Below are 24,955 nucleotides of genomic sequence, written 5' to 3'. Positions count from 1 at the left end.
AATTATGCGGCTTTGAGTGCTAAGATCCGTCACGGTGGTCTAGTGGCTAAGGCACTCGGCTGCTGACCCGCATGTCGCGGAATCGAATTTCAGTCGCGGCGGCGGCGTTTTCGATGAAGGTGAAAATGATTTAGGCAAGTGTGCTTACATTTAGGTGCACGTTCAAGAACCCAAGGTGGTCGAAATTGCGGGAGTCCTTCACTACGGAGTCTCTCATATTCATATGGTGGTATTAGAACGATAGCCTCTCCCCCCAAATAATATTATAGCGAGCATCGTTTTTTTAAATATCGAATAAACAATTTCGAGTCTGACGATTATTTGTCTATTATTAAATGATGCGTAAATGATCAAGCCATAAAATGGCAGCAGTGGCCTTAAAAATAAGCCTAAATGTTTTTTTTTGCTAAGGGTGGCCATTAACCGCGAATATGTGACGACGTTTTGTGCTCATAGTCACCCATGTGAACATCAGGTCCTGAGACTTTAGAACCATCGCGTGAGCACATTCGTATACGGTTAATGCAGACACGCCCTGTACATTTGATGACTGAATGGGCAGCCTGCCTCAGCTGTCCACCGGTGTGTACCTCTGCGGACCTGAGCTCAGAAAAGTAGGGACACCAGTGCTGCGTATATCAGACCGAATTTTGTTATTAGCATTTCATACGAAAGAAAAGAAGTCTTTCGTTCTCGACGCTGTTTGTTTGTTTTAGAAAATCGACCTAATAATGAGTGCCGAGAGATTCCTTGTTAGCAGCATCACATGCCTTGCGACGTTGCTGTGGACAATGATGGGCAGCCAGGCTTAGTTTTTCTCTTTGTATATAGCCTATTTTAGTCAAGTTTGCAAGACAGGCCTTATGTAGCATTACTTGTTTTGATTCACGACCGTCTGACTTTTTCGTTACCACGCGTATTCAAATCGATCACCAGTGATCGACGCTTTGGATTATGAATTTTAGCATGTTTAACTTGTTTCTCGTACACCCAGCACTTTCTAGGGGTTATTCCAGCCACTCAACTTTTAGAATCAGTTTGAATTTGTCCGTTTGGGCAACATAGTGATTTTCGACAGGCCTATGCGTGAACCAATGTGCGTATATTGTTGGAAAAGTGCACTATTCAGGAAAACTTGATGAAAGTGTGTGTCCTTCGTGATTATACAATAACATCAAAGTTCTGTAATGAAAGGTACCTTTGCAAGCCAAATATCAAATTAAAGTGTCAGCTTTGCATGTGGATAGTGTTTAGCAGCAATAATTGCCAGAAACATATGCCAGCGATTCAATAGACAGCTGTTGCTAGGAGTCAGAGAAAAATTATTCTACAAAAAATATTTCCGATGGATGTTTAAAGGGTCAAGATGGCCTTCTCAGCAACTTCGATTTCCATTGTATTGTTATATCAGACGCATATAGGGTCGCTAGTCGCTACTATTGCGTAGTCATCACGCGCTGCAACACACATGCGCCGCTACTGTCTTGGAACCCCACCAGAAGTGAGTGAGGACGAGCTTAGAGTTCGAGGATGACAGCACCTCAGCTTCAAGTTTTATAGAGACGATGTTTTGCGTCAGCCTGAGGCATCCACAGTCATTCATGCGTTTGTTTTGTTTACAGCCTCAAGTTGTCCCCTCCACCGGAATTTCGTAGCTGCTGACCTTTGTGTACAATCTTATAGCTACTCTGGATACGTGCGAGGTTTACAATTCGCCCGGGAACGGTGTGCCAGCGCCAGCAGCAGAGCTTCTTCTAATGACAAGAGGGTTTTCAAAGCACATTTTGGCCCTGGCTACAAAGCAGCGCAAAACGTTAGAACTGGGCGTGATATTTCTGTCCTTGTAATACGATGTGCAAAATGGTTAGAAAAATCATTGTATGCATATATCTTCTAAGCGGAGTCAGGTGGCTCATGAACAGAGGTAACGCTAGACACAATAGCGAAGTTCATTAGACATCTGGTTCATAAACGAACTATTCACATCATGGGCATCCATCTATATTCGAACACCTGGAGGTTCTTTTTTTACTGAGAAAAATTTACTGAGAAATTCGTACGAGTTCACTTGTGCCTCTAAAAAAAACCAGGCAATGCTTCACCGCATGGCTCGAGCAACGAAGCAGCTCCTCGGTTTTTATTTTCTTTCTCTGTGTGAATAGAAAGTTATTGTAGAACATTTATTTTTTTTTGTACTGTTCCTGGGTCATTTTTCAACAAAATCTGTATTCTAACTTGTCTTTGGAATATTTTTGCTCATATAGCGTTTTTTATTGCACTGTTTACCAGCTTACATCCAAAAATTATACACTTTTCACATTTTGTTCATTCCAAAATATTTTTGTTGTTCTAAAAGCTATATTTTCTTGAAAGAACATTTTATTGCGCTAACATTGGTATGCTGCAATGCATGCTGGAGTAATTTTGAACTGGCGAAAACGATCTTCCCGAGACATATGAAAAATAACCATTTTCGCGTGGTAACGAAAGAGCTAAACGAATGCACCTCGCTCAGCAGTACTCGCTTAGAACTGTCAATATGAGCAAGGTGTAAAGAATGGTCCAGTGCCGTCTTTCCTCCCGAAAATATTAAGAGTTCCTTGGTGTCAGGCACACAACCTAAACAAATACAGTGAAGCATAAAATGAACAAACTTCAAGGGTCCTTACGACGAGGTTCGTTAGCGTGAAAGTACGCTGAAATCAAATGGTCATGGTGCTACTTGTTATAAGGAGCGAAGGAGAACACCACTTGTTGACATGAAATTTGAAGTCATTTATTTGCTCTGTGGATGCCATTGCTTGATGCCAGCAATCGAATATAGACAATCATGACGCCGAAACTCCAAAAGCCTCTGCAACGTCGACTTGACGCTGCCTGGAGTACAGTTAGGCAAAACATTCACATTTTTTATCTTGGGACAGGCGCTTTCGATTGGCACTCATTATAACGAGCACGGGGTTGCAAGACTAAGGATGCACCTGGCACCACGGCTGTGGCTATGTTTGGTTTCGAAGACTAGTAGCCAGCCAATTCATTTCAGAGCTGAATGGATCTGACTGCTGATTTTGCTGACCCGTCTCTCCGGCTTTGGATGCTGGTGGTAGTCTATTCACCTTCACGCCCTTTCTCTATAACCATGCTTCATTCCTTTGTCTTCACTGTAATCCCCCTTTCTTCACATTATCCCACAACATTAAATCCCTCTTAATAAAATAACTAATGACAAGTCTAACCAATGAATCAACAAATCACTACGCTTACTACACAACATAAAAACGGCATTATGATAGCGCTAACTGCACTTGCGCACGCAAGCAGCTTGAGACAATCACAAAGCAAGTTTAAAACTTTACTGTTTTACCTTATCATTCGCTAAAAATACATGCTTTACTCGGGACTTACCATCACTTCTTAAATGTAATACGAAAAAAATCCAGCGCATTATAAGCCCGGATGATGACCACAACAGCATTTTTACAGTACAATAACAACACCCCTCTCCCAGATTCTCAGTCCACCTCTACTTTCAATTCATATTTTTTTATTTTCACCACAAAAGGTTGGTCAGAACTTTCAGCAGTACCGGCAATAAATTACCAATATATGCCAACTATAGAAGTAACCATTGAAGCTGTCGCACATCTACTAATAACCTCAAGCTAATCACATCCTGTGACATTGATGGCTTTAATTCACAAATACTCAAAAACATAGTCATAGTATCAGTTAAATCCTGACACACGTCTTCAGAATCTCATTAAAAAACAGGCATGCTACATTTAGACTGGAAGATATCTGAGGTTAAACCAATATTTAGGTCGAGTAACAAACACTCACCCATAAATTACCATCTAATAATATTTACATCCATCTGCTGCGAAATTCTAGAACATATCTTAGCAGCCAATGTTTACAGCCACCTTGAGGCTAAAAACATTTCCTTTACTAATCAACACACACTTCAAAGGAATTTCTCATGCTAAATTCCATTATTGGAATTAACCACCAATCTGGGTGCTAACGTGAACAAAGATATGTAAACTGATTGATTGTGCTTTCTTTAATGTCTCAAAAGCTGTTGATCTCGTTGCACATCGCCATTTATTTCTGAAATTATCAGTTATCCAACCAGACACTTTCACACAAACATTAAGTCAAAATTTCTTGTGCAATCGTCAAGTATTCAGAGTACTTAATAATCGTTTATCTCTTCTTACGTCACCTCTGGTGCACGACAGGAATGTGTTCTTGCGGCGTTACTTTTTCTAATATACGTTAACAATTTACTGCGTAATGTTTCCTCACACGTGCGCATTTTTGCAGATGACTGCATTCTTTACTGTCTCATTAAAACTAATGACGACCACCAAGCTCTCCAGAAAGACCTTGAACTTGTTTATTTTTAATGTGACACTTGGCTAATAAAGCTTAACGTTGCTAAATGTAAAATCATTGGTTTTAGCCGCAAGCATACTACATTTACCCTTTTGTACCATAAAATAACTCGACTATCTTGCATAACACAAGATATAAATTTCTTGGTGTTTATCTAACTTCTATAATACCCGTTCATGTTCAAGCTATATTGAATACAATTTGGCGAATGCTTCCAGATCACTGGGCTACATGCAGAGCAAGTTATATTGTTCTACTAGTGATATTCGTAAACTAGCATATCTAACATTTGTGCAACGTGAACTTGAGCACGCGTCATCTATTTGGTCTCGCCATCAAAAATGTATAATCAAAAAAGTCGAATCTGTACAGAATAGGGCGGAATGTTTCATTTCACCCTGTTACGACTTTAACAAAAGTATTACGCTAACAACTAAACTCGAGTTATCTCTTCATCCTTCGCATAATCGTCGGGATATCACTCTGCTAACATGCACTTAGCCCATAGCAGCACTCTCGTTCGTGAGCTGGTTCCTCGATTGAAGAGCCGCCTCCGCCTTTTCTTTCCGGTCTATGTTCGCGAACGTAGCCACCGCTTGTCGTCAAAATACCTCCCAGGTAGACAACGAGGTTTCATGGTTCTCAAACCATGTCTTTGCGAAGTCTTCCAGGGCGAAGTATTCGCGACGGAGCTTCTCTCTTTCGTCCCATCCATTCAAGCTCGCCACTCTCTCGAACAGGTCCAACCAATCTTCAACATCCTCGTACGAGTCGCCGTGGAATACTGGCGGCTGGTGCAGTTGGCTAATGAACACTTGTGCTGGTGTTACCGGGTAGTCATAGTGGCGGCATCCATCGTTTGAATTCCCCTTGGTGCGAAGTGAAGAGGACCGAACTCAGGTGAGTCACCTCGAAGACGGCGACTTGCCCTCTGGTGTACAGGAGTCACTTCCACGGGGTTGATACGCTGGTCGTCGGGGCTACGCTGTCTTGAGCTCACGGGGCTTCGATTCATAACCAAGCAACTCCCCCAGAAATGTAGCGATGCTGAGGCAGACAGGTTAAAAAACAAGCGTATTTATTAGGGCAAACTTGTGCCCACGATTCTAAAGACTATGGTCATCAAGTCCGAGTAGCCGAGTGGCACAGATCCAACTATCTTCCTCTTCCTCGTTACGCGTGGCGCATGCCAGCCGGGTCTTGCTTGTGCTTTTGCCACGATGATTGCGGCGGGCTACTTGAACGTGGCCAACCTGTCGTCGTGGCTATATATATATATATATATATATATATATATATATATATATATATATATATATATATATATATATATATATATATATATATATATATATATATATATATATATATATATATATATATATATATATATATATGTATGTATGTATTTATATATATATATATATATATATATATATATATATATATATATATATATATTATTAACAACCTCATGTAGTTATTGTATAAAAAGTGTTTTTTGCCTGTCTTTGTCATAAAGAACATGATGCAATTACATTATATAATGCATTCCCACTTGTGTAACAATACTTTTTTAAGCTGCTCTCCTGTATTTTTTATCTTTTTGTACATTTTATGCGTTTAAAATGTTTCTTGTATTTCCTCCCTTAAACAAGACCTCCAAGGACCTGTAATATGTTTTAAAATAAACAAATAAATAAACAAATATACATCACTACCGCTGAAACTTTGTTTTACGTACCTATTTTCATTTCTCTAACTTCTCACCCTTACCTTCATCCCCTACCCTACCCTACAACATGCGATACAGTCGGGGTGAAGATGGGCACACTCTTTGTCACGTGGTATGAAGTGCCGTTATCAGCGCAAAATAAGGGCTACCGCGATAGCCACCTGTAGCGCACTGCTGTCAGAACTTATCGCGATGGCCAGAGTAACGCTATTTGCTACAGAAAGTGTGGTTGTATTGGTGAACTACATGACGTGGAATACATTGTATGGTGTTACAAAATATGTTTGCAGAAATTAAACGAACTCTCCGCTGTATCAGTTAATCTGAAGTGATTTAACATTGGATGCAATGGCGCTTCGGCGGGATGTTTCTAAAAAAGCTCGTAGATCTGAATGGTTCGTTTTACGTTCGTCTAAGTGGTATTTTAGTGTACTGCGAGCAAGTAACTACAGCAGGCTAGGCTTCCCATCCACAGAAGGGGTTTATTCTACTTGTCTGGACTAGTACCTGCAAGCAACGTTACTTTTGAACCTTACCTAATGTGGAGTTGAAGGTGCAAATAATTTTATGTCTTGATGCAACTTTTTTTCCGGTATCTTGCAGCGCATGCGAAATCCGCGAGATAACGTGCAAGCCCAGAAATTCCTCTCCAGTGTAATCATCGTCCACTAAAGGTAGCTCACTAGAAACCGACACTCCTCGCAACAGTACTATACATTCATATTTATACTAACAAGCAGCAAGCAAGTGTGAATAACAGCAAGTGCATGGCCAGATAGATGCAAATTGCTATGCGTGTTTTGTTTTTCTATAGTACAATTAGACATCGCGCTTTCATACTGAGATTGAAAACGAGGAAAGCCCTTAGTACTTTTTAGCCTTCACCTTTAATATGTCGCTTGTAAAATGCCTATTGAAGGGTGGTAACAAAAATATGTAAAACGACTGACTATTTTATAATCTTAATAGACATCAACCGTCCCATCATACTATACTGTTTACGTGGTTTACACACTGAGTAAGGAAAAAGAAGCGCGTGGTTCGTGAACAAAGTACGCGAAAAGTGCCAAATATCTGCGCGTAATTGTTGCTCACATTTGGGCAAGTTGTTGGACCAAGTGCCGTTGGCCTGGCAGACGCTGACAGACTCGCCGATGAGCACATAGCCCGCGTTGCACGTGTAGTGGACGCTGTCTCCCGGGTACTGGCGGCCTCCGTATAACACACGGCCGTGCGCCGGTGGTAGTGGACTTCGGCACCGAATCGCTGCGAAAATAAAAAACAGTCGCTGCATCACATGGCTACATGCCGAATCTGTACATGAGCCCCCTAGCCTTTGACAGAGGCCTAAGTGGTCCGTGTGGTGGGTAGAACTAATAATAATATTAAGAGTAATAATAATAATAATAATAATAACAGCTGAGGTGTACGTGCCCTAAGTAGGATATGATTATAGGGCTTGCCGAAGTGAAAGTGGGCACTCCGCAAATATCGGCCACCTGGTTTGTTTAACGCGTACAGATATCGCACAATAAATGTGTGGGCCTCTAGCATTTGGCCTCCATCGACATGTGACCGAGTGGCAGGAGTCAAACCTTTGACTTCAAGGGTGAGTCACAGTTCAAGTTACGCGCCTTTGCTTCATCGGGGGCAGTATAGCGTAGTGCATTCATTAATGCAACACAGTGAATGCTAAACGATAGCATTTACAGATGGTGCACCCCCCTCTACCCGAAACAAGCTGGCAACTGTTCTGGTTACTCACGATTCGCCATTGAGCAGGGCAGAGCACAGAACGAGCAGCTCGCGCTCTTTCTCCCTCGATAACATGCGTCAGAATTTGCATTTACCAAGTGCAGCGATTTACTCAGCCTTGAACTGTCATCGCAACAGTGAGAATTGTAATTCTACAGCATTGTTGGTATTCACATAAATAGAGTAGACTTGTAATGCTATGAGCCCCGCTGCGGTGGTCTAGTGGCTAAGGTACTCGGCTGCTGACCCGCAGGTCACGGGATCAAATCCCGGCTGCGGCGGCTGCGTTTCTGATGGAGGCGGAAATGTTGTAAGCCTGTGTGCTCAGATTCGGGTGCACGTTAAAGAACCCCAGGTGGTCGAAATTTCCGGAGCCCTCCACTACGGCGTCTCTCATAATGTTATGGTGGTTTTGGGACGCTCATGCAAACGTTGCTATATACTAACTCGTTCCAAGATACTTTGAAACTCTCACGCAAAGAAATCTCAGTCTGGTGTTGCCTAACAATCATTACTGCGTTGATCACACTTAGGCATATTCTTTACGGGCACATATTTATTTCTGCTTGAAGTAGAAATCATTGCAATTAGCAACATCTGTGACGACACGGAGCGAGCTGACTGCTTTAAAACACCTGTGAAGTGGTAAAAGTCTTAAGAACTTAGTCCATTGCGATGCTTACAGAACTTTTGACGTTAAATTTTTCAGAAAAAAAACAATGCGGGCATACCTCATTGTTGTAAAAAATGTAAAATGTTTTTGTACGTTTGAAATGTACAAAAACATCCTACATCCGGTGTTTTTTCCTTATTGCTCACCAATCAACCATTCATGAATAACTGAATTAAGGAGTCTTCAGCCTTTGTGTCTATGCGCGTGTGCTCTAAACTTTTATTTTCGCCGGTTTGTGTTATTATTGCTTTTTTCTCCGCTTTCCCAGTATGATGAAATTAACCACGTTCAAGAACATATAGTATCTCCCCGTACGTACCTCTTGAGCATGCAGATAATAATATAAACTGCTTGTTTACCGGATAGATTTGTCAAATTTTCTGTGTCATTTCTATGGCTTTCAAAACGCATAAACACATGCATTACACCACGTTGAAACGTAGGCAAAATGATTTCGACGTATGCGTTGTGCAACGTCACTGCATATCGAAAAAAAGAGACACATATCTGGATCTTACACTGCAAATGTCGTCGAAAGACGATAGTTTTGCGTCTAGAGAGAGTGAACAAAACTTTTATTCAATGTCCTGCGCGAGAAAATTCGTGAATTGTATTCTAGAAGTGCTGCGTTAGAGAATCTCGATCTGTGCAGCGAAAGCAAATGAGTGCATCGAGGCACGTTAACACCAGCGCTATCTGGCAGTTACCTTCGAGAACAAAAGGAGGTGGGCGGGCTTGTCTCAGAAGCGATAAGGAGTACAACGCAAAGCGACAGACAGAGGCCATCACCATTTCGTCTTAGCAAAGCGTTGGAAACACTTGCTTTCATGAGCATCGCTTTGCATTGTCAGCGCAGCGTGATCAGCGCTACGGTCCTCAGAATTACTTATGCATGCCTTCCCTAGTATAAAGACACACATACAAAATATTGACGTGTTGTTATGGTGCCTCAGATATGTGCAATAATATCTTTTTCCCTGATGATCGCACAGTTATGAACGCTGAAACTTTAGCAATATTTGTGGGTGCTGTGGATGGGATTGGCCGTTTGAAGTATCGTTTGAAGCCGTTTGGAGTATCGTTACGACGGACAAACAGACAAATGTACAAACAGACAGAAAGACAAACCAAAAGTTTTGCGTCGAAGTACCCCAAGAAAGATTATCGTCTTTAAAAAAGCCCCAGGTGGACTAAACCATCTGGAGTTCCTTTTACGATGGCTTCTTAGCCCCAAGTGGCATTAGGACGTTAAGCCCCCAAACCAACCAACTGTGTTGAACACACCGCTGACATAAAAGCAACCACCCAATCGTGCGACCAGCAAGCTGCCACTCGCTCCCTGCACTCTTTTGTGGTAGAGCACAATGACAAATGCCCAATGTTCGGTAGCTTGCTACTTATAGAGAAAGAGGTGAACAAAAGGCTTTGAACTGTCATACAGACAACGCTGAATACTTTTCAGCTAATCCAAGCAGACTACCGATGCATCCCGCCGAACAATTGTTTCTCCTGTTCACTCTCCTAAAAGCCGGCTTAATAGAAAGAAGTCCATTTCTTCGAATTCTCTTTCATATTGTGATCTTTAGTGAATCACCTACTGGTCTCAGTGCACGTGTGTGTTTGTGTGTGCGTTAAGGAAGGAGGGGCTATATTCGAGTATCTCCACAGACGGTACATACATCGTATGCACGTACAGTCGTCAGCAAGTTTAACATGAACGCTGCACAGCCCGTCCTGAAACAGTTTGGTTGAAGTTAACACTACGTAACGTTGAGCTTTGTTGACGAAATGTTCCACATGGACTAGCGCTTCACGGCTGGCATCAATCAAAGTAGGCCAGGTCACGCATCGCAGCGTTTGCGTTAAGCTTGCGGACGACGGTATGTATGTATGTATGTATGTATGTATGTATGTATGTATGTATGTATGTATGTATGTATGTATGTATGTATGTATGTATGTATGTATGTATGTATGTATGTATGTATGTATGTATGTATGTATGTATGTATGTATGTATGTATGTATGTATGTATGTATGTATGTATGCACGCACGCACGCACGCACGCATGTATGCATGTAGGTATGTATGTACAGTGCCGACCACTCTTAGTGCGAGCACGGCACAGCGTGGCCGTGCTCCGCGGCGCGCCAGCACACATGGTGCGGCTGCGCATCGAAGCTAATCGGCGCAGGCGCACAGGCATTGCCTGATCTCTTAGGATGAGCTCGAGTGCCGTGCTTGGTTTGCTAGAAAGCACGCCCAACTATCAGCATGCCAGTAGCGATCAAGCACTCCCTAAAGGTATGGCGGGAAAGTGCGCTTCGCTTGTTGTGCAGTTTGCGCAGAAAGTTGTGTAGTTGATGATCAAATAAGGAGTCGCAAACACGCAGGCCGGTTGCGGCTAGTGGCTTCACCAAGAATACAATATTTTGGGTATTGGTAAACGTCACTCGCAATAATTACTTGGCTTTTGCGATTAAGTACTCTTGCTTGTGTTAAGCTAAACAGACAAAAACCCATGCCACTCTACGTTCTGCTCCTGAAATGTCCGAAAAAAATACTCACAGGGATCCTTGTACATTCACCGAAAGTGCTTCGACGGTGAAACGTTTTTTTTTTCATCAATGTACAAATCCCTCCTCTCTCTGACAGCTTTCTGCACTTAACGTGATACAATTAAAATGATTTCGCACTGCCTCTGGGGTCGGCCCACTCTTGACTAAGTGACAATGTCATGCTAAGACATCATGTAGCGTAATCATAGCGTCACTATATGACATCAAAGTGACGCCATAATGAAGTCACAAGCTTTAGTGATCTGTCACGTTTTGGCAACATCATTGCGTAATTATAAGTTTTAGCGTCACTCGTGTTCACGCCACTGACGCCGAAGGTCAATTTTAGCGTTTTATGACGCATCGAAGGCTTTCGTCCTAATAAAGCAGACGCTAGGAAGAATGAGCGAATGCTTTATTAGAAAATAAAAATTACTTGGGCCAGATGGTTAGCAAGTGAACTGAAGCAAAAAGCGAAAACAATTGTGAAAGGCTTTTAGGAACGACTTAGCTGAATGAGCGTTTGTTGGCGAGTGGTCCAGTATTGTTGTGCGTGACATGATGCATTCAATTCCTGTGTTGTGGACTTATTGTAAAGAGCAGCGTATTCGTGCTTACCATCCTTGCTCGTATGTAACCTCTCAGCCAAGATGTAAAAAAAAATCACAGCACATCCACGGTGTGAATGATGATGAGTGGGGCGAAGCGTCCGTGAGCCCGTACATGCTTCCGTCCGTCCGTTCGTTCTTGCTACCGTCTGTCCGCGCGACCGTCCATGCGTCCCTCCATGCGTCCGTCCATGTGTTCGTGCGTCTGTCTGTGAGTCCGTCCATCCATCTGTCTGTCTGACTGTTCGTGTGCCCATCCTTCCGTACGTTCGCGCGTCTATCGATCCGTCCGTTCGTCCGTCTGCTAGTCTGTCTGTCCGCCCGTCTGTGCGTCCAGCTAATGAACACTCCAAGTACCGCCATCTCCCATCTCACATCCCACCGGTGGCACATACCCGCTCTAGAGTGGGTATGTGCCATTGGTGGCTACGTACTACTACATAGATACAAGGGATAGACAGACCCACGCCTTGAAGAGCTTCGCCCCTAAAAACACAATACATAGTGCATCTAAGCAGCTGCGTGTACAGACATGAGGCGTTAACGAGCTATTCTTTGCGATATAATTGTCTTTATTGTGATTCCGTTTGTTCCCAGTTTTTCAAATAATATTTAACAAGTACCACTTTGGCTTGTCAGCTATCATACGTGATTGCTTCTCCCGAAGCCATTTTCACCAATCTTTCACAATGAGTATATTTTTTTACTTTAATCATTTACGCTTACGAAATACCCATTCACTCCCGTCCTGAAAAAAGCGAAGAGATTTTGCGATCAAATGTATTTGGGAGATACCATGGAAAGTGAGATGATAGGCAAATAAAAGCAATGACACAAGGACTAACTCAGTATCTTGTCATGTCAATAAATCAGAAAAGTATTTATTTATGAATAAATTTACAATACGTACAGCCGTTTAAACTGAAGGCCTTGTAAGACTTGCTGCATCTGAAATCCCCGCTTATATGAGGAATTCCACAATAAGTTACTTCCTTTCTCCATTCATCCAACATCCTACCCCTCCAGCCACTTCTACATTCTGTCTTATGCGACGCACGGACACGCCAGGCTAAAAGGCCATATCAAGTGTCTTTCATTCATTCATTTATTTATTTATTTTACTCACTTCACTTTTCATTTCACGCTAACCTCTGCGCAAGGGAGAAGCCTTAAATCAATCAGCGAGAATCAATTTCCTGGCAACTAGAGTGCCCGTTCCGCATAAATTTTAAAAGCTAGAATTTTTCCGCCGCATGAGCGGAACACGCGAATTTTATTAAAGGAGACACTGTCATGCATATTTCTTTCCTCGCCGATCGAGCGCGCTGCTCCTCACACCCTGTGCGGCGTTCTGTCGTGACGACCAAGGCTTGCGAAGGCTGCATCATCGTCATTGCACGCAGAATTGACGACCGTAAGAATGCCCCGAGGGACCAGCACAATATCCAAGTTTTCGAGTGTAAATCGTCTGTCGCGCGCGTCGCAAGGTGTATGTCACATCCTCTTTTCCATTCCTTTCGTTCTTTGAGAGACAGCTTCCTTTACGTGACAAAAGGAAACACGCTTTAGCGTTCACTTCATACAGCTATATCACTGAAGGAATATACAATTCGCGAAATCATTCTTGACTTCTTCTCGACAGACTTCACAGGTTACATCTCTCATATACCTTTCTATAATACCCGTGCTTAAAGACCACGTTTCTGTTCGACTGAAGGCCACCCAAGGTACTCTACAACCATTTGAAATTGTGGATCTTGAAATTTTAAAACGCATTTTTTCTTAGAATCTTATCAGGATCCCTACACTGCATCTGTTGAATATACACGCAAAGGTTTGCATCGATACTTCTCGCTTTCCTGCTCCCGAGGACCCTTTGCATATCTGGAAGCATCCGCAAGTTTTAAAAATATCTCATGCACCCGTCCAGTGCAATCGTATTCTTTTTAGAGTGTTTTTTTTTCAAAACATTAATGCAAAAACATATAGAACAGCGCGGGAAGAGGTGAGATCAGCAGTAGCGCACGCCCGCAAGTGCACAAAAAATTACCAAGTGCGAGCGTCGTCTGGCCAGCTCACTTCATATAGTGCCCGCAACCTGCCACCCATGCCACCCTTCAGTTCACACTTTTATATCTCGTATCGCCCATGCAAACATGTTCATTACCTGACGTTTTTATTTTATTTATTTCCGTATACGTGGCTACAATAATACAAAAGAGCAACGAAAGAACAGAAAGGCGCTGTAGCTGAAGATGACATATGTTTGGCACCCCTTCTACTTCGAGCAATGTTTTTGTTTTCTTTCTTCTCTTTAAATATGGCCATACAAATATGCTTAACATTGCGTTTGCCCTCCTCGTATGACCAACGTAGCAAATGACGATGATAGCGGATTCTGTATAGCGCAAATGCAGGTACTTTAGTCGATCTCGCACAGTTTTATCTCCTTTTCTCTCTCTATCTACCTCTTTGTTGTTGTTGTTGTTGTTGTTGCTGCTGCTGACAAACCTGGAGAAGGCACATGACGGTTTGTATAGGCAGGTTCCTGCGCTTCCCCTTTGTTTCAGACCTTCTTCGTATGAAAGTAAGAGGTGGGTAGAGGAGTGGCTAGAATGTCCGGATGAAGCTTTCAGTAGTTAGGTCATGACAGGTTCTTAAATGCGAAGCATTTTTCTGCGTGCTGCAAGCACATTTAGCATCCATCCATCCATCCATCCATTCACCCATCCATCCATCCATCCATCCATCCATCCATCCATCCATCCATCCATCCATCCATCCATCCATCCATCCATCCATCCATCCATCCATCCATCCATCCATACGTCCATCCATCCATCCATCCATCTGTCCATCCGTCTGTCCATTCGTCTATCTATCTATCTATCTATCTATCTATCTATCTATCTATCTATCTATCTATCTATCTATCTATCTATCTATCTATCTATCTATCTATCTATCTATCTATCTATCTATCTATCTATCTATCTGTCTGTCTGTCTGTCTGTCTGTCTGTCTGTCTGTCTGTCTATCTATCTATCTATCTATCTATCTATCTATCTATCTATCTATCTATCTATCTGTCTGTCTGTCTGTCTGTCTGTCTGTCTGTCTGTCTGTCTGTCTGTCTGTCTATCTGTCTGTCTGTCTGTCTGTCTGTCTGTAAACCAAATTAGTATGGAAGGGTACGATGGTTTGATGAATATGACTCGCTGGTCATTAGATCAACACTGTGCCAATCACGTCGCGTACATCGTAAGAACTTTCCCGCCAGACACGTCTGGCACATACCCGTATACCACGGACAGATATGTGTCGCAGTATTGCCAGTATGTGCCACATATAACTGACAGTTTATATCTACACAGGAATGGCTAGAATAGGCATTGGTTATTTTAACGCGAGAGCATTAATAAATAGCTACCATTGGCAACATAGACCCGACTAATGCAAAAGATAATTCATGATTCCCAGTTTGAATCAAACCCACACATTCTGCGTTGCAATCAATTATTCAACAACACGGCCATGCGAGCTCTCAGAACGCTTTTCAAGTAGACCCTAATGTTCATGAAACGTTCATTGTGGTTGCAGTGTTGGCTGTTCAATTTTGAAAATATTACATACGTGCTCCTATAATACAGCCGTCACGTCGGACAAACGTCAATTGTAGTTAAGCGCCATCCGCAGAAGTTGCTTTATTCAGCAGTGTCCGGGACTGTCATCCTTATGAGCATAAGCGCTACATATCAGCTTACCATTTCTGGTGTTGGTAAAACCCATGTTGCTTTTAGTATCGGTACGCAACTGCAAACAACTGGTTATATAAAATATATGCGATTTTACAATATAAACATGTGCATAAAACATTTCTACATATTTTAGGGTCGTTTCGAAAGCTTTCGCTCACTAAAAAAGTAACAACACAGTTACAATCCCTCCACATGCACCACATAACATTGATTCTTCAGGTACGTGGGATCCCGAATACTATACTGCATTACTTAACACATTGCAACACATGCAGAAAAAATGATACACAACCTGGGATAATAGCTCAAAGCCAGTCACGAATTGTCTTTTTTTTTTGAAAGAAATTATAATACGAAGTACATTAGTCCACTTGAGAATTTGTCTGTTGCAGTCATACGTTTCTTACATAAACGGCTCACCCCAACAAACTTATCACATGCAGTACTTTCTGCATTGGCGTATTGCCTAATGTGCGTGATACAGTCGACGACCAGTCGAGTAAACACGTATATGACCGTATATGACCAGGCGCATAAGCGCATAAAGTGACAGAGAGGAAGAAGTAGAGAGAAAGAGCAGAGTACAAACATGACCGCCTTGCTTACGTTCACAGGTGGGCGGCGTGTCGGACCAGGACTCGTTCTTCCAGCAGGTGACGAACGGCGGCCCTAGAAGCCTGTAGTTTGACGGGCAGCTGAAGTGCACGCGGATGCCGTAGGTTCTGTTGTGCGTGCTCATCTTGAGATGACCTGTGGCGGGGATCGCTGGACACTGGATCACTGCGCAGCAAGTAGATCGCTGTGTAGTATAACTTTCTGGCGACCCAACGAAGACCGCCGCTAAGCTGGTATACTGTGCGCAGGTGCCTCAAAAGGGCCCTGAAACACTGTTTCAAGTAACCATGAAATTGAATCACTGGAAGATCTGATTGCCTCAGAAACTCAACAGCGCGAAAATTTTAAGATTCCGTAAAGAAGCAATCGTGGTAATATCAGTAATAAAGCTTTTATAGCAGCGAAAAAACAACCAGACGTCACACAATGCGAAAAGCGTAACGAGTGTGTCGTCCAATGCTCCAACCCATTACAAAAGCTTGTTCTTGATCACCTAATAACTGTGGCGCACACCCACTTCAAACTTAATTCCTCAGCGTCGTCAGCCACTGCATAGGAACAATTGGCACAGAATTCCTTGCATGTGTTTCACGAAACCACACTTCTCAGAAGAATGCTGAAGGATAGCATAGCGAATGCCGGCCTACCACCCCAAAATTATTATTATTTTGCCGCAGTGGGTACCAAGCAAGTGTGCTTGCAGCAGTTACCCAAGGATAGAGTGTTTAAAAAAGGCTCTCAAAGGCCGCTCTTGTGGCTTTTGCTGTGACTGTGCTCAGGCCTGGCTTTTCTCTGCCTCACAAATTCACTGCCAAAAATATTTTTAGAATCCGTTCCGCACGAGCGGTGTAGCAAAGATTTGTCACACGCAATCTCTCTTATCTGGTCACGACGAAAGTGCTCGAATCTAAGCGGGGGGCAGGGGGCGCCACAGAGTAATAAAATATGTCACACGGCCCTTGTGACCTTGAGCACTTTTTCTGACTTTTTTTTTCTTAAAATACGCGGTGTTTCAGTGCATTTGCGAACACGCGCGTGGACAAGTCGTGGCCTTCCACGGCGGCCTGAATAACGACCTAGCGCGCCATACTAAAATCAACCAAGAATAACGCAGCTCGGCGTCAAGAGCGGACGCACGTTTCGTTCGCTCGCTCCGTCTTCGAGAATCTATTTCGCGGCAATTACTAGGGCTAGACCCCAGCCAACGCCATCGGATTTATCCAGCCCAGGGCTCTTATCAGACGCTCATACCAACCAGGTGGGACCTTTCGCACACCAGATATCTAGCGGAAATCGGGACTGTAACGGCGGACGTTCACTGAGCTGTTGGCCTAATTAAGTGGCGCAGCAGCCACAACGCAGCCGGCATGGCAGTCACCTCAGCAACTGCTCTCTTACACCCGGACACCGTGCAATTCCTTCAAAACAGCACCCCAAGCACTTCAACCTTCATTTCCTTTACAAATTGGGTTATCCAAGGCATCAACACGCGCAGGAGCGTGACCACAGAAGAAACAGCACCAATCCAAGGTAGCGGCAAAGATCAAGAGTGGACTACGGTCACTAAACACAACAATACACGATTGACCAATACAAACCAAGAGGAGACCTGGCACCCACGTTATGTACCTCGACCCAACCAGCACGAATTCATCGCCGTAATCATACCCAAAGTTTCGTGTCACCTAGCACAGTACAAAGGCCAGTGCATCTTCGCTGAGGCGATACACACGGTGCTCCTTGAAACGACAGGAGCAACAGACACGCAGACTGATTTCACCCAATACGGCATCAACCCTATCTGGGATCATACTATCAGTGTGAATAACACTCCACACGAGGATTTCATTACGCGGGATTCTCAAGATTACACCTGTGGTCTTGTTAAAGAACCCCAGGTGGTCAAAATTTCTGGAGCCCTCCACTACGGCGTCTCTCATATTTATATTGTGGTTTTGAGACGTTAAACCCCACAAATCAACCAAATCATTACACCTGTGGTCTTTCCAGACAAGCCAGTTCCAGTTCACTGTTGCCTGAAGGCCACCGACAAAATAGGTAGGGGCGTCATGAGAATCGCCAATCACATCTCAAAGGACTACGTAGTGCAACGCACCGGATACCCTGACAACCAAGTCATTGGGGCAAGGCACCTCGGCACAACCAACGTAGTGGTACTTACCATAGAACACGCGGCAATCCCAAGAACCATGCTCATCTTCGGTGAAAACAAGCCTGTTCAGAAATATCGCAATACAGTCCCCACTTGCTCTCTCTGAGGTGTCATCGGACATCGAAACGGCGTTTGTCCTAACCCGTTAGCCTACCAAACAGATGTCCGCGTCGCGGGAAAGCTGGCATGAACCTTTCGGACCACGAGTGCCCGTCTGGGTGCCTTCCGTGCAACGGACCACACCCGACTGGAGCACAGGAGTGCCCTAAACGCTTCCAGCCAGCCAGAAGCGGCCCAAGCTGCAACAATGAAGGAAGTCCCTCCACCACACCCACGCAAAAAAGTCTAAATCAACGATAGTCTCGATATCGACAACGTGGAGCCAAGAAGAACGCTGAACACGAGAACCGTCAAGGACTATCCCCGGGGCCGAACTAGGATTCTAGAGCTGCGTCTCCGGCAGCCACTACTGGGAAACACCGAAGCCGCAGCCACAACCGTGGCCCAAAGCAAGCCAGCAAAAAACCCCAGGTAGGTTGCGCAGAGGTTGTAGCTTCCACTCCACACACTGACCAGGATCACAAACAAACCGTAACTCAACTACAAAAACCATCTCCTCACAGCAATTACTCCTCGAAAAACAGCAGAGAAAAATTGAACAGCTCGAGAAAGCAATGAAAACTAGAACACTTAGCCCCACACCTAAGAGCTCAAAAGAAATCCGCGTTACGTAGCCTAACCTCGTGCAAACCGAAACATCAGGGCTTCATAAAACAAACGGCCTTATACCGACCCGCTGCCTATTGCTACAGCCAACTCTTCTCAGGTCGACCAGATTGCCAACCTCGTCATCAGAACACTCATGCCGCTGATACAGAAATAAAATGAAGAAATACAGGCTATCAAAGAGCTCCAACTTCTCTTTAACAGATGAAAGAACAAGGCCTAATTCTGGTCAAGGAAGCAGTGCAACTCAAACTACTTGAACTTGATGCGTCAATCACGAAATATCAGCGTAACTCGTCCCATTTGGACATTAGCAATGCCCGGCTACCGATCAAACAACTCACAGGCCGCAAAAATACATCAAACAGTGCATATGACGTAGGTGATACCAACAAATCTTCCTCATCCTTGTCTACATCGTTGACATCTTTCTCCAACCTGACTGCATAATGAAAATGAATCCAGCTCTCCAAATCATACAGTGAAACTGCAGAAGCCTTCGCGACAAAGCATCATCACTACAACAATACATCGATTTATTGCCCAGAGCACCGGATATCCTAGCACTGCAAGAAAAAGCAGTCACATATGCCAGAATACCTACATATACCACGCAGAACAACGAGCATAATACATCAGTCTGCACGCTGGTACATAATACATGCACTGCAATCACTGTCTACCTAAAACCTCAGGACACCAGCCTACACTATATCTTCATCCAGCACCTTCCCAATAAGAGATAACAACCGTTGGTATATGTTTTCAATGCATACAGCAGACCCAAAACCATGAAACAATCTTTCCGAGACATCATAAGGAAAGCCAAAACTGCATCTCAACGGAACCCACTACTCATTATAGGAGATCTTAACGCCCACCATCTCGCGTGGGGATATCACAAGGAGGATCAAAAAGGCAGGAAGTGATATAACGACATCAACCAGGAGCAACTCACCCTTCACCCGGAACCAAGCTACCCGACTCGCATTGGCAACAGCGTTACTCGGCAGACCTGCCCGGACTTGACGTTAGGCCATAACCTCCCGAGAACACAATGAGGGAATTCACAAGAAGACATCGGGAGTAACCACTACATCCTTCACATCTCCAATGAATACAGGAAGCATAAAAGAAACCTCAAATCCGCGAATTTAGCGGACTGGAATATCTTTAGAAAATTGGAGAACTTTTCATTCTAAAACACTCTCAGCTCGTACTCCGGATAGGTGACCGCGATACTAGGTCTGAAAACAAAATTGACCCGAACAATTCAAATGACACCAGAAACTCCGGCTGTCGAACCACACTTACTGCATTTGTGGGAAGCACGACGGCAACTCAGTAGGTGGTGGAAGCGGCAAAAACATGACCGCAAACTTAGGAATGGCATCGTCACCATAACAAACGCAGCAGAGCAGTATGCTGCACACTTTGCTAAAGAAAATTGGTTCAACAAGTGCGACTCTCTGACGGGTACGCTGCATACGAAGGCCACATCGCACATTTTGCGTCACCTGATTAGACCGAGAATCTACCAGAGATGCGACTCGCTGATCTCTTAACCAAGTGGTTCACAGCTTTCAAAGCACAAACGACGACCTACTTCAGGTTCTTGCATCTAAATACGTTAATACGTCAGTAGTCCTTTCCCCATATCCAGCTTACCATGGACCCGATAACCCAAGCCTGTCAAAAGAGTTCTCACTTGAAGAAATCAACACAGCCATTCGCTGTATGCGGAAAGGCGCGGCGCCAGGTGCTGACCAAGTGTCACAAAAATCTGCTAGCTGATCTCAGTCATAATATGACCCAACTCTTCACAGATCAAATCAATCGGCACTGGAAAACAGGCACTCTACCAACAGAATAGAAAACAGCAGACCTGATTTTCCTACACAAGCTAGGCAAACCTGTTAAAATAGACCGTTTACGTTCTATATTCCTTACGTCATGCACCGGCAAAGCCATGGAGAAAGCCATAGAGCTTTGCTTAACAGAATACACAGAGAAACAGCACATCTTTCATGGCACCATGTTTGGTTTTCGACAGCATCTTTTGGATGAAGACGTTATTTTACAGCTAAAACATGAGATAATCGACCTAATCACCCCAGCTGCCCCACGACAAGAAAGGGCCATCCTACCAATAGATTTTAAAAAGGTCTTCGATAAAGTAAGGCACCACAGCATTAAGACAAACTTGATCGAACTTGACTGTGGAGGAAGAATATGTGCATACGTCAATGCTTTCTTAGAAGACGAACGGCCACAATACACATGGGTGATCTATGTTCTCAACCTGTCACTATAGGTAACTGTGGCTCCGGCCATGGTGGTCTAGTGGCTAAGGTACTCGGCGGCTGACCCGCAGGTCGCGGGATTGAATCGCGGCTGCGGTAGCTGCATTTTCAATGAAGACGAAAATGCTGTTGGCACGTGTGCTAAGATTTGGCTGCATGTTAAAAAAACCCAGGTTGTCAGAATTTCCGGAGCCCTCCACTACGGCGTCTCTCATAATCATACGGAGGTTTTGGAACGTTAAACCACACATATAAATATCATCAGTAACCGCGGCATCCCCCAAGGCGCAGTGATATCCCACTTTTATTTAATACTGTACTCCATAAACTACCACATGCTTTGCAACAAATTCCGGGAATCCACCATACCCTGTACGCAGATGAAATGACCATATGGTTTAAGGGGTGACTACAACTCCTAGAGAGCAACCTCAAAAAAGCAGCCTCGACAATCCAGTCTATCGGTAACGCTGCCGGCCTTGAGTGCTCCCCCTCTAAGTCAGAGGTCCTCTTTTTCCGGCATAGATATTCAAAAGCCACACCTCTCAAGACCAAACTAAAAAACACTTACGTTGAAAAAGTCGGAGTCTCCCGAATCCTAAAAGCGTACTTAAACAAGGGAAACAAAGTGATACAACTAGAGAAAATTAGAAACAGGTGCCTCCAAATCCCACGCATGATTACCCGGATGGCCAACAAGCACAGAGAGCTGAAGGAACACGAACTTTTGCGCCTTTTTCAAGCTTTTGTGGTCAGCCAGGTAAACTACAACTATTCTTACCTCCGAATAACCAAGACATATGAACAAAAGATTGACACCATACTGCGCGATACACTTGAGAGGGCACTCAACGTTCCTCCATGGACATCCACAAAACGACTTCAAGAACTAGGAATTTATAACACCGCAGCACAGTTATTCAAAGCCCACATCGGCAATTAAATATTCAGACTGTATATAACCCTCTCCAGAGCTGGTATGATGGTGCTTGTTAAACTGAACAAAACACCACCAATGCATGTCAAGAAAAAACACAGGCTGCCAGAGGCTTGGCGGAAAGGCATCATTATCAAGCTTTTTCCTCGGAATATAAACCCCACATTCCATGCATACAAGCGCGAAGCCAGAGCCAGAGCCCATGATAAATACTTCGACGACGATAGCGTCTTTTTCGTGGATGCCGCCCGGTCACACCCAGGAAAACACACGGTGACAGTAGTGAACCAAAGGCAATGTGTTGACCGCATATCTACTATACAGAACGATGTTACCAGCATCGCGGAGGTCGCTATCACTCTCGCGCTCAGAAACCCAGCGTCCACCTTCGTCCTTACGGACTCAATGGCAGCCTATCGTAACTAACTTAAGACAAAATCAGTCCTCTAGCATGCAGAATACTTTCACAAGCAGGAGGCGGCCGTCCTGAGGCAGACTGTAAACAAGTTATATGGATACCTTACCACTGTGGAGTCCGAGGCAACGAGCTAGCTCATGCCTCTACCCGAGCTATCTTATCTCGGGACTCTAATTTCAGTGCAGGGACACCAGCCCTTCCAGATCAGACGACTCACCTGACCACATACACTGAAGTATTGCAAAACCAAAGGCATGCTCAGAGAATATATTCCCCATCGTACCGTTAACTCAGTAAAGCAGCACAGGTAGCCTGGCATGGCTTACAAACGTTATCATATCCCAACCCACACGTACTCTCTAAAATCGGTTTTGGCAAGTACCCCTCACCCACATGCACGCTATGCAACACTAATCTAGCGACACTCTACCATATAGCATGGGAGTGCCAAAGCAACACATCTAAAGCAGGTGTCTCTAAGGATTTCCGTAGAGATAGGTTGGAGGCAGCCCTGTCCAGCCCAGACCGGTGGGTCGTAGAGGCCCTTGTGGCCCACTAAAGGGCTCCTCTCATTCTTCAATAGAATTAATGAAGTTTTTCATCATCATCAAATCAACCAATGGCTGATACAAAGATTGTGAAGAGTGCTTTTGAGCTTGTATTGTTGCTTGTTCAGAGAAGGGAAATCAATATATCGCTCGGTTTAAGAATTTCTTGGGAAATATAGGCCACGTGGTGCGCTATAATATTTGGTTCAAGTTTACTCGAGAGCCTCGGCTACCAATTGGCAGCGTTTTCTGACCATGCTCAAAAAGTGTTGCAGAGCTCCTTTCAGATACATGTACAACTCGAACAACACTATCTACTTATACCTATTTCTGGTACATGGAACACGTGACTAATCATTTCAAGAGGCAAGTGATCAAATGAGCTCCGAGAGTTGTTGAGCAAGTTGAGTCACCGTATGATTGAGATCTTGGTGATCCACGAGAACACAACAGTAACTTAAGCTTTTAGCTACCTAAGAAGGATCGGCGCAAACTGTAAGGTAATAACGTTTTCAATACTTATTCGTGATTGATTTTCGACTGTCATAGGCTTCACTACCAGCCGTAATGTTTTAAATTTGCTTAACGTCTAAAACACCATGTGAATGAGAAAATTTTCGAGCAAATGTAACAAAAAAAGTTTGAACGAGCCAGAAAGAGGCTATTTTGATGCGGGTGTACACCGACACCCGCATCAAAACAGTGAACCCGTGCCAGAGTTTTCACCTGCACTCTGGAATCACTAGACAACAATCATGCGGCCTTTAGATGTGTGTTAAAGCTTTTCTTACATGGCCTTTATAATAAATTTCACTTTAAAGAATTATTGCTACAAAGATAATATCTGGGGCTTGACGCCCGAAAACCACAATATGATATGAGAGAGACTATGAAGGAGGGCTCCGGAAATTGCGACCATCTGGTGTTCTTTAACTTGCACTGACACCAATAAAGTAAAGAAGAAGAAGAAAAAAACATGTCGTGGTCTTTTTAGAGGCCGACCTCTGAAAGAAATCAAAACAATTTCTAAACAACGTTGGAGCTGTACTTCACGCGTCAATTTTTTCACTGACTTCATAAAATTATATTTTTCAACCTGAAGATGCATCAGCACTGCATATGCGGATACAACTGCAAAATACGTTCCACACGGTTCAGCGCTTTCTATCTTCTGACAAGCGCAAACTTTCGGACCCGTGTTCGCAAAGCCATCTCACGCGAAAATTTTCGTGAGAAAATAACTCAGCAAATAACAATGCGGCACATATTATCATTGAAGACGGCTGGCCAATGGTAAAACATGCGTAGAAAAGACAATTTTTTTTGGGAGCTCGGCTTCAGTTTTCTGAGCAAGAACGTAAAGTATAGTTACCATAACCACTTCAGATCAATGTCTAAAACGATCAGAAGCACATGCAACGCGTATATACTCTTAACAATTTTCAAGGGTCACGTGCTTGAGGCCACACATCAAACAATCGAGTATCCATAAAAACAAGGAAGCAATTTTCGGGAGACGTGTCAGTACCACAATATGATTATGAAGAATACCATCGCCGCAGGACTCCGAATCAATTGTGACCACTTAGAGTTATTTAACGTGCGTCTAAAACAGGGACTGAATTGCTGTACTTCGGCCCAAACGAAATGCTACCATCGCCACCGGGAATGAATCCTTCAATCGAGGCAGCGCTACACCGTAGCAGCCAACCTACCGCTGCTAGTATTGCAGCAACATTCTGTGATCA

At 43.8% G+C, this 24,955-nt stretch overlaps 1 protein-coding gene across 1 annotated transcript in view; it reads right to left on the bottom strand.

The window, feature by feature from the left end:
* LOC119162181 (locomotion-related protein Hikaru genki) overlaps positions 1–24,955 on the bottom strand; it is a 121,800-nt gene that overhangs the window by 8,026 nt on the left and 88,819 nt on the right. The window contains exons 7-8 of the mRNA XM_075879296.1: positions 16,094–16,267; positions 7,229–7,399 (exon numbers count right to left, since the gene is read on the bottom strand). Coding sequence (XP_075735411.1) covers positions 7,229–7,399; positions 16,094–16,267 — 345 coding nt within the window. The remainder of the gene's footprint in view (positions 1–7,228; positions 7,400–16,093; positions 16,268–24,955) is intronic.

Source organism: Rhipicephalus microplus, chromosome X, assembly GCF_043290135.1.
Source record: "Rhipicephalus microplus isolate Deutch F79 chromosome X, USDA_Rmic, whole genome shotgun sequence".
Lineage (NCBI taxonomy): Eukaryota > Metazoa > Arthropoda > Arachnida > Ixodida > Ixodidae > Rhipicephalus > Rhipicephalus microplus.
This window is presented reverse-complemented; position numbering and strand designations above follow the sequence as displayed.